The sequence below is a fragment of the Aulostomus chinensis genome, chromosome 15, assembly GCF_037954235.1.
Source record: "Aulostomus chinensis isolate RoL2024-O1b breed Wild chromosome 15, RoL_Achi_v1.0, whole genome shotgun sequence".
Lineage (NCBI taxonomy): Eukaryota > Metazoa > Chordata > Actinopteri > Syngnathiformes > Aulostomidae > Aulostomus > Aulostomus chinensis.
This window is the reverse complement of record NC_141334.1, coordinates 27,221,889-27,232,181: the sequence shown is the minus strand read 5'-3', so window position 1 is coordinate 27,232,181 and position 10,293 is coordinate 27,221,889. Positions and strand designations below refer to the sequence as shown.

General features: G+C 48.6%; 1 protein-coding gene across 1 annotated transcript; it reads left to right on the top strand.

Moving 5' to 3' along the window:
* Positions 1-2,493: 2,493 nt before the first annotated feature.
* On the top strand, positions 2,494-9,964 carry LOC147249314 (uncharacterized). The gene is made up of 4 exons (XM_086226878.1): positions 2,494-2,610; positions 2,729-2,884; positions 3,094-3,186; positions 9,117-9,964. The coding sequence occupies exons 1-4, from the start codon at positions 2,509-2,511 to the stop codon at positions 9,411-9,413; spliced, it is 648 nt and encodes a 215-aa protein (XP_086083004.1). The 5' UTR covers positions 2,494-2,508; the 3' UTR covers positions 9,414-9,964.
* The last annotated feature ends 329 nt before the right edge of the window (positions 9,965-10,293 follow it).

The following is a 10,293-nucleotide window of genomic DNA, read 5'->3' as shown; positions in this document are numbered from 1 at the left end:
TTTTGCATGGCAGAGCGGTCACAGATCCAGGAATATGAAGTAGGAGAAGTCGGACTAAGTCCAACCATGCCATGCATGTCAAAGCTGCATTGTCTGATGTTGCAGAAGCTCATCATTGTGGAGTAAAAAGACAGTGCCCCATCTCTGACAGACTCAGTTACTTTCATGCTACATCAGGTTATCCCCCTGATCCGTTGCATGATTTGCTTGAAGGGATCTTACCTGTAGAGATATCACTCTGTCTTGATGTGTTCATCAACAAGAAGAAATACTTCTCTTTTCAGGAGGTCAGCCATTCCATCCAACGCTTTCCTTACAAGTGGAGTGACAAAACAAACAGTCCACAAGCTCTTCCCCTGACCTTTGCATCACGAAAGAGTGTAGGAGGCAATGCACACGAAAACTGGTGTTTGTTGAGGATGCTACCATTTATAATTGGTGACAAAGTACCTGAAGGTGACCCAGCTTGGGAGGTATTGATGAGTCTCAAAGACATTGTTGAGCTTGTCATGGCTCCTATCCACACAGATGAGACACTAGGGTACATGGAGAGCAAGATCAGTGAACACCGTTACAGGTTTCAAGAAGTGTTCCCAGAGGAGACATTGAAACCAAAACACCACTTCCTTGAACATTATCCATGGCTTACGACTGTTTTTGGGCCACTTGTGAATTTCTGGACAATGAGGTTTGAAGCCAAACATCGATTTTTCAAAAGGATTGTGAGGCAGACTGTGTCTTTTAGAAACATTGTCATGACACTGGCAAAAAAACACCAGTCAATGATTGCATATCATGCACATGATTGCAACAATCAAAAAGGTCAACACTGTCGGTGTCCCGGATGACTCAAGTGGCAGTCGATGTTCTAAATGACAGCATTAGGGAGTCATTTGCAAGGGAGTTCCCCAGGGCAGAGGTTGTAAACATGACAAGCAAGGTAACCATTTTAGGCACAGACTACAATGTTGGAATGCTGCTGCCCTTTGGATCGACAGGAGGCTTGCCTGACTTTGGAGAAATACTGCAAATAATAATTGTGCATGAAATCCCTGTCTTTGTCCTGAAATTGCTTAGTGGATGGTACTGTGAACACATGAGGAGCTTTAAGGTGGAGCCAACAGGAGAGATAAAAATCCTCCAGCATTCAAAACTCAAGGATACATACCCCCTGGCTGCATACAATACAGCAGATGGTCGGATGGTGTGCCTTAAACACTTCATTGGCACATTTGAGTAAGTATACTTGGGTTGAGTAATTGTCATATCAATTGTGTGCACACTTTGCCAGTTGAAAGAAAACAAGAACTTGGTGTCTTAAAACAAAATACATAAGTTTAAAGGGCTGTCCACACTAACAAATATAAGAATAAAAATACTCTCAATCCTGTACTCACCACATGGTACTTAACTAGGGTGTGTAAAGTCTGGAAATGTTAAAATGAAAATGAAATGAACCTATGCAAGTAAACATATCTATTAACTGTCTAAATTTCTTTTATTTATCTGTCAATACAGCTGAGGACAACACTTCCCAACAACAATGGCGGTCCGGTTACGAGTCATAATAGAAGAACACAACATACAAAAGCTGATGCTTCTGGCAGGAATGCCTAATACAGTGGAAGACCTTGTTTCAGTTGTTGGTAAAACTTTCCAATTACATGGGGAATTTGGACTATTATATGAAGACGAAGACTTTGGGAACCAATTTTTTACTCTTACCTCAACTGCGGATCTGCACGACAAGGCCACTGTGAAAGTGGTAGGAAAAGAACCACTGATCACCCTTGACCTACACCCACTACCACGAGATGAATCAGGACTGTCCTCAACAGTGAGCTCACTGGACACCACTTATGAGAGTAAAAGTGAATTTGACACCCATCCGGGAGATCATGATGCATCCTCTCAAGTGTCTGTGCATCGTCCAGCTCCAAAGACACCATTATTCTCCCTGATTCGTGCCGCTCTGCTCCATGGCCAGTGCCATTTAAAATTCCACAGTTTTCCCGTGATGTTGAGCTTATCCTTGCAGATGCAAACAAGTCTTATCAAGACACTGGAATGCACTTCCGAGATGCAAGTGTGAAATCAGCAATAATGCATGACCTTTCAAAAGTAATTTTCTCTCACACTGCATACCCCACAGATGAGCAAATAACCTCAGTGTCTGAAGCCCTTGTTCAGAAGTTTCCATGCCTTAAGGAGCCGGGATCATTTGCTGGGTTATATGGCTGGCAGCAGTGCATCAAGTACAAAATGCACAATTACCGTGCCAAGCTAGAGTCACCAAAATATGCCTATCCTGAAATAGACAACACATTAAGGAGGAAGCATCCAGACGATACAGGTCCCGCTAAAAATGTGAAAAAGCCAAAGAAAGCCGAGGTAAATGATCTCCCTCCGCATCCTATTGGAGAAGATAAAGACACGTTGGAGAATGAGAGACTTGAATTGATCAGTGAAATAAAAAAGAAGAATAATGCAAAGACAATCGCAGAAAAAATGTCCAAAACCTTTTCAAGTCGAAGAGTCGAAGTGATGACCCTCAGCCCATCCATCAGTGTCTTCAAAGAAAGGTGGCCCGCATTATTCAGTGAGGCTCAGGTGAGAATGTTTGATCATCTTTCTCTCCACCAAGAAACATTCATTTGTTTACTTTAACTTTGATATCTGGTGTCTGCCATTGAACGTTTCGTACACTGTTCATTGACTCATTCACCAGATCAAAGAAGAGTTCCGTCGTATAACGACAATGTACTTGGAGGGGACATTCATGCTTAAACTTGATGGGTACACACCCCGTCTTCTGCAGCTGATGCGTGCAAAAGGAGGAGCTACTGGTTCCAAGATGCGTCCTCTGCTGGACTCTATAAATGAGGTATGTTTTGCTTTGAGGAATGAGCAAGATGTGATTGAAGTGAAATAGAAGTGAAATCATTTGTAAACATTTGCATTGTCATCCATGAAGTGAAAGTTCTAACCAAGAGTTTATCATAAAATCGGTGAAGTGTCAAATAATGTGTGTGAAAAAATGACTTCAGTGTAAGGGCATGTAAATCTGTATTTAATAAAAGTATCTCCTTACAGTCTCAGAGCATTCACGAGAAGAGGGATGGAGTTCTCCGTTGCCTCATCAGTCATCTTGGAGAAAGGCAAGAAGAGCTCTTCCAAGACTGCCAGGTATGTTGTTAAGTGACTGATGGCTGACTCGCCTCCTTCACCTGCTTTCCCTCCTCCCCTATCTCCTCTCCTCTCTGTTATCTTTTCTCCTCCCATCTCTCCTCTCTCTCCTCTTCTCCCATCTCTCCTCTCTCTCCTCTTCTCTCATCTCTGCTCTCTCCTCTTCTCTCATCTCTGCTCTCTCCTCTTCTCTCATCTCTGCTCTCTCCTCTTCTCCCATCTCTCCTCTCCTCTCTCTCCTCTTCTCTCATCTCTGCTCTCTCCTCTTCTCCCATCTCTGCTCTCCTCTCTCCTCTTCTCCCATCTCTCCTCTCCTCTCTCCTCTTCTCTCATCTCTGCTCTCTCCTCTTCTCCCATCTCTCCTCTCCTCTCTCCTCTTCTCTCATCTCTGCTCTCTCCTCTTCTCCCATCTCTGCTCTCCTCTCTCCTCTTCTCCCATCTCTCCTCTCCTCTCTCCTCTTCTCTCATCTCTGCTCTCTCCTCTTCTCCCATCTCTGCTCTCCTCTCTCCTCTTCTCTCATCTCTGCTCTCTCCTCTTCTCTCATCTCTGCTCTCCTCTCTCCTCTTCTCCCATCTCTCATCTCTGCTCTCTCCTCTTCTCCCATCTCTCCTCTCCTCTCTCCTCTTCTCTCATCTCTGCTCTCCTCTCTCCTCTTCTCCCATCTCTCCTCTCCTCTCTCCTCTTCTCTCATCTCTCCTCTCCTCTCTCCTCTTCTCTCATCTCTGCTCTCTCCTCTTCTCTCATCTCTGCTCTCTCCTCTTCTCTCATCTCTGCTCTCTCCTCTTCTCTCATCTCTGCTCTCTCCTCTTCTCCCATCTCTCCTCTCCTCTCTCCTCTTCTCCCATCTCTGCTCTCCTCTCTCCTCTTCTCCCATCTCTCCTCTCCTCTCTCCTCTTCTCTCATCTCTCCTCTCTCCTCTTCTCCCATCTCTGCTCTCCTCTCTCCTCTTCTCCCATCTCTCCTCTCCTCTCTCCTCTTCTCCCATCTCTGCTCTCCTCTCTCCTCTTCTCTCATCTCTCCTCTCTCCTCTTCTCCCATCTCTGCTCTCCTCTCTCCTCTTCTCCCATCTCTGCTCTCCTCTCTCCTCTTCTCCCATCTCTCCTCTCCTCTCTCCTCTTCTCCCATCTCTCCTCTCCTCTCTCCTCTTCTCCCATCTCTGCTCTCCTCTCTCCTCTTCTCCCATCCCATCTCTGCTCTCCTCTCTCCTCTTCTCCCATCTCTGCTCTCCTCTCTCCTCTTCTCCCATCCCATCTCTGCTCTCCTCTCTCCTCTTCTCCCATCTCTGCTCTCCTCTCTCCTCTTCTCCCATCTCTGCTCTCCTCTCTCCTCTTCTCCCATCTCTCCTCTCCTCTCTCCTCTTCTCTCATCTCTGCTCTCTCCTCTTCTCCCATCTCTCCTCTCCTCTCTCCTCTTCTCTCATCTCTGCTCTCTCCTCTTCTCCCATCTCTGCTCTCCTCTCTCCTCTTCTCCCATCTCTCCTCTCCTCTCTCCTCTTCTCTCATCTCTGCTCTCTCCTCTTCTCCCATCTCTGCTCTCCTCTCTCCTCTTCTCTCATCTCTGCTCTCTCCTCTTCTCTCATCTCTGCTCTCCTCTCTCCTCTTCTCCCATCTCTCATCTCTGCTCTCTCCTCTTCTCCCATCTCTCCTCTCCTCTCTCCTCTTCTCTCATCTCTGCTCTCCTCTCTCCTCTTCTCCCATCTCTCCTCTCCTCTCTCCTCTTCTCTCATCTCTCCTCTCCTCTCTCCTCTTCTCTCATCTCTGCTCTCTCCTCTTCTCTCATCTCTGCTCTCTCCTCTTCTCTCATCTCTGCTCTCTCCTCTTCTCTCATCTCTGCTCTCTCCTCTTCTCCCATCTCTCCTCTCCTCTCTCCTCTTCTCCCATCTCTGCTCTCCTCTCTCCTCTTCTCCCATCTCTCCTCTCCTCTCTCCTCTTCTCTCATCTCTCCTCTCTCCTCTTCTCCCATCTCTGCTCTCCTCTCTCCTCTTCTCCCATCTCTCCTCTCCTCTCTCCTCTTCTCCCATCTCTGCTCTCCTCTCTCCTCTTCTCTCATCTCTCCTCTCTCCTCTTCTCCCATCTCTGCTCTCCTCTCTCCTCTTCTCCCATCTCTCCTCTCCTCTCTCCTCTTCTCCCATCTCTGCTCTCCTCTCTCCTCTTCTCCCATCTCTGCTCTCCTCTCTCCTCTTCTCCCATCTCTCCTCTCCTCTCTCCTCTTCTCCCATCTCTCCTCTCCTCTCTCCTCTTCTCCCATCTCTGCTCTCCTCTCTCCTCTTCTCCCATCCCATCTCTGCTCTCCTCTCTCCTCTTCTCCCATCTCTCCTCTCCTCTCTTCTCTTCTCCCATCTCTGCTCTCCTCTCTCCTCTACTCCCATCTCTCCTCTCCTCTCTCCTCTTCTCCCATCTCTGCTCTCCTCTCTCCTCTTCTCCCATCTCTGCTCTCCTCTCTCCTCTTCTCCCATCCCATCTCTCCTCTCCTCTCTCCTCTTCTCCCATCTCTCCTCTCCTCTCTCCTCTTCTCCCATCTCTCCTCTCCTCTCTCCTCTTCTCCCATCTCTGCTCTCCTCTCTCCTCTTCTCCCATCCCATCTCTGCTCTCCTCTCTCCTCTTCTCCCATCTCTCCTCTCCTCTCTTCTCTTCTCCCATCTCTGCTCTCCTCTCTCCTCTTCTCCCATCTCTGCTCTCCTCTCTCCTCTTCTCCCATCTCTCCTCTCCTCTCTCCTCTTCTCCCATCTCTGCTCTCCTCTCTCCTCTTCTCCCATCTCTGCTCTCCTCTCTCCTCTTCTCCCATCCCATCTCTGCTCTCCTCTCTCCTCTTCTCCCATCTCTCCTCTCCTCTCTCCTCTTCTCCCATCTCTCCTCTCCTCTCTCCTCTTCTCCCATCTCTCCTCTCCTCTCTCCTCTTCTCCCATCTCTGCTCTCCTCTCTCCTCTTCTCCCATCTCTGCTCTCCTCTCTCCTCTTCTCCCATCTCTCCTCTCCTCTCTCCTCTTCTCCCATCTCTGCTCTCCTCTCTCCTCTTCTCCCATCCCATCTCTGCTCTCCTCTCTCCTCTTATCCCATCTCTCCTCTCCTCTCTCCTCTTCTCCCATCTCTGCTCTCCTCTCTCCTCTTCTCCCATCTCTCCTCTCCTCTCTCCTCTTCTCCCATCTCTGCTCTCCTCTCTCCTCTTCTCCCATCTCTGCTCTCCTCTCTCCTCTTCTCCCATCTCTCCTCTCCTCTCTCTTCTTCTCCCATCTCTCCTCTCCTCTCTCCTCTTCTCCCATCTCTCCTCTCCTCTCTCCTCTTCTCCCATCTCTGCTCTCCTCTCTCCTCTTCTCCCATCCCATCTCTGCTCTCCTCTCTCCTCTTCTCCCATCTCTCCTCTCCTCTCTCCTCTTCTCCCATCTCTGCTCTCCTCTCTCCTCTTCTCCCATCTCTGCTCTCCTCTCTCCTCTTCTCCCATCTCTCCTCTCCTCTCTCCTCTTCTCCCATCTCTCCTCTCCTCTCTCCTCTTCTCCCATCTCTGCTCTCCTCTCTCCTCTTCTCCCATCCCATCTCTGCTCTCCTCTCTCCTCTTCTCCCATCTCTGCTCTCCTCTCTCCTCTTCTCCCATCTCTCCTCTCCTCTCTCCTCTTCTCCCATCCCATCTCTGCTCTCCTCTCTCCTCTTCTCCCATCTCTCCTCTCCTCTCTCCTCTTCTCCCATCTCTGCTCTCCTCTCTCCTCTTCTCCCATCTCTGCTCTCCTCTCTCCTCTTCTCCCATCTCTCCTCTCCTCTCTCCTCTTCTCCCATCTCTCCTCTCCTCTCTCCTCTTCTCCCATCTCTCCTCTCCTCTCTCCTCTTCTCCCATCTCTGCTCTCCTCTCTCCTCTTCTCCCATCTCTGCTCTCCTCTCTCCTCTTCTCCCATCTCTCCTCTCCTCTCTCCTCTTCTCCCATCTCTCCTCTCCTCTCTCCTCTTCTCCCATCTCTGCTCTCCTCTCTCCTCTTCTCCCATCTCTCCTCTCCTCTCTCCTCTTCTCCCATCTCTCCTCTCCTCTCTCCTCTTCTCCCATCTCTCCTCTCCTCTCTCCTCTTCTCCCATCCCATCTCTCCTCTCCTCTCTCCTCTTCTCCCATCTCTCCTCTCCTCTCTCCTCTTCTCCCATCTCTCCTCTCCTCTCTCCTCTTCTCCCATCTCTGCTCTCCTCTCTCCTCTTCTCCCATCTCTCCTCTCCTCTCTCCTCTTCTCCCATCTCTCCTCTCCTCTCTCCTCTTCTCCCATCTCTGCTCTCCTCTCTCCTCTTCTCCCATCTCTCCTCTCCTCTCTCCTCTTCTCCCATCTCTCCTCTCCTCTCTCCTCTTCTCCCATCTCTGCTCTCCTCTCTCCTCTTCTCCCATCTCTCCTCTCCTCTCTCCTCTTCTCCCATCTCTCCTCTCCTCTCTCCTCTTCTCCCATCTCTCCTCTCCTCTCTCCTCTTCTCCCATCTCTGCTCTCCTCTCTCCTCTTCTCCCATCCCATCTCTCCTCTCCTCTCTCCTCTTCTCCCATCTCTCCTCTCCTCTCTCCTCTTCTCCCATCTCTCCTCTCCTCTCTCCTCTTCTCCCATCTCTGCTCTCCTCTCTCCTCTTCTCCCATCTCTCCTCTCCTCTCTCCTCTTCTCCCATCTCTCCTCTCCTCTCTCCTCTTCTCCCATCTCTGCTCTCCTCTCTCCTCTTCTCCCATCTCTCCTCTCCTCTCTCCTCTTCTCCCATCTCTCCTCTCCTCTCTCCTCTTCTCCCATCTCTCCTCTCCTCTCTCCTCTTCTCCCATCCCATCTCTGCTCTCCTCTCTCCTCTTCTCCCATCTCTCCTCTCCTCTCTCCTCTTCTCCCATCTCTGCTCTCCTCTCTCCTCTTCTCCCATCTCTGCTCTCCTCTCTCCTCTTCTCCCATCTCTCCTCTCCTCTCTCCTCTTCTCCCATCTCTCCTCTCCTCTCTCCTCTTCTCCCATCTCTGCTCTCCTCTCTCCTCTTCTCCCATCTCTCCTCTCCTCTCTCCTCTTCTCCCATCTCTCCTCTCCTCTCTCCTCTTCTCCCATCTCTGCTCTCCTCTCTCCTCTTCTCCCATCTCTCCTCTCCTCTCTCCTCTTCTCCCATCTCTCCTCTCCTCTCTCCTCTTCTCCCATCTCTCCTCTCCTCTCTCCTCTTCTCCCATCTCTGCTCTCCTCTCTCCTCTTCTCCCATCCCATCTCTCCTCTCCTCTCTCCTCTTCTCCCATCTCTCCTCTCCTCTCTCCTCTTCTCCCATCTCTCCTCTCCTCTCTCCTCTTCTCCCATCTCTGCTCTCCTCTCTCCTCTTCTCCCATCTCTCCTCTCCTCTCTCCTCTTCTCCCATCTCTCCTCTTCTCCCATCTCTCCTCTCCTCTCTCCTCTTCTCCCATCTCTCCTCTCCTCTCTCCTCTTCTCCCATCTCTGCTCTCCTCTCTCCTCTTCTCCCATCTCTCCTCTCCTCTCTCCTCTTCTCCCATCTCTCCTCTCCTCTCTCCTCTTCTCCCATCTCTCCTCTCCTCTCTCCTCTTCTCCCATCTCTGCTCTCCTCTCTCCTCTTCTCCCATCCCATCTCTCCTCTCCTCTCTCCTCTTCTCTCATCTCTCCTCTCTCCTCTTCTCCCATCTCTGCTCTCCTCTTCTCCCATCTCTCCTCTCCTCTCTCCTCTTCTCCCATCTCTCCTCTCCTCTCTCCTCTTCTCCCATCTCTCCTCTCCTCTCTCCTCTTCTCCCATCTCTCCTCTCCTCTCTCCTCTTCTCCCATCTCTCCTCTCCTCTCTCCTCTTCTCCCATCTCTCCTCTCCTCTCTCCTCTTCTCCCATCTCTGCTCTCCTCTCTCCTCTTCTCTCATCTCTCCTCTCTCCTCTTCTCCCATCTCTGCTCTCTCCTCCCATATATATACACCCTTGAATTAAAAAATTACATGCTTTTTCTTATTCCTTTTTAACATGGAGGACGCATGTGAGGACCACACAGAACAAACGATGAAGGGGATTGTGGTCCATAATGTCATGGCTGAGGAGGATCCCGCAGAAGTGTCAATTGTGATTGAGGGCAACCAAGTTCTGGCTGGGTGTGGAAACCGAACCAACGCATGCATGCTGTTGTTGGGCTTGATCTTTGCCCTGAACCTTGAGCATCCCAAAACACTCAAAAATACCTTCGAAGTATTCCAGAAACTGTTCTTGGAGCTTGATGGAGCAAAGCTTTTCGAGAAGGTCCACACCCTCAAAACCAAGCTAATGGAATGAACTATTTACATCAGGGGTCCCCAATCATGTGCCATGGAGGGCTGAGAGTATGGAGCTTTTTTGGTTTCTTTTTTAAGCAATCCCCCCCCCAAAAATCAAGCAATCAAAAAAAAAAAAATCATCCATCCATCCAAAAAAAAAAAAATTGCAAACAGATAAAAAATTTTAAAAAAGACTCCAACAGATTTGCCTTTTTTCTTTTTCTTGTTTTCTTTTATTTATTTATTTTTTTCTAATTAGTTCTTCGTCTCTGGTTGATGGTGTAGCGAGTGGTTGGAATGACAACCTGCACACTCTCGGCCCTCCATGGGACATTGGGGACTCCTGCTTCAACACTCTAAGAGGAGCTTCTCCATCGTTGAACCACTCTCTTTCTCTCAGCAGATTTCTATTCTCTCTCTCTTCTCGTCTCTTTACTCTCTCCGTTACACTGAGGTGACGGTGGGCTTCATTTGTTCAGCTGGAAAACATGATCTGTTCCTTTAATTAAAGAAGCATAAATCACAGAGCCGCTTCCATACACCAGTTTCTACTTTAAAGACTGATTATCTGCTGATGTTTGATGTTTTATAGTTGTCAACTATGTTGTCTGTTGTATCTCAGAGAAATGCCCGCTATGACATTGTTTCCTTCACATTTATGACTAAAAATATATTCAAGAGTAAATAGCAGCAGTACTCCCATACACATACACATATATATGTGTATGTGTATATATATATATATACATATATATACACACACACATATATATACATATATATATGTGTGTGTGTATATATATATATATATATATATATATATATATATATGTGTGTGCGTGAGCCTGTGTGTACCTGAATATGATTTGTATATGTGCATAGTAACAGGAATAATAATA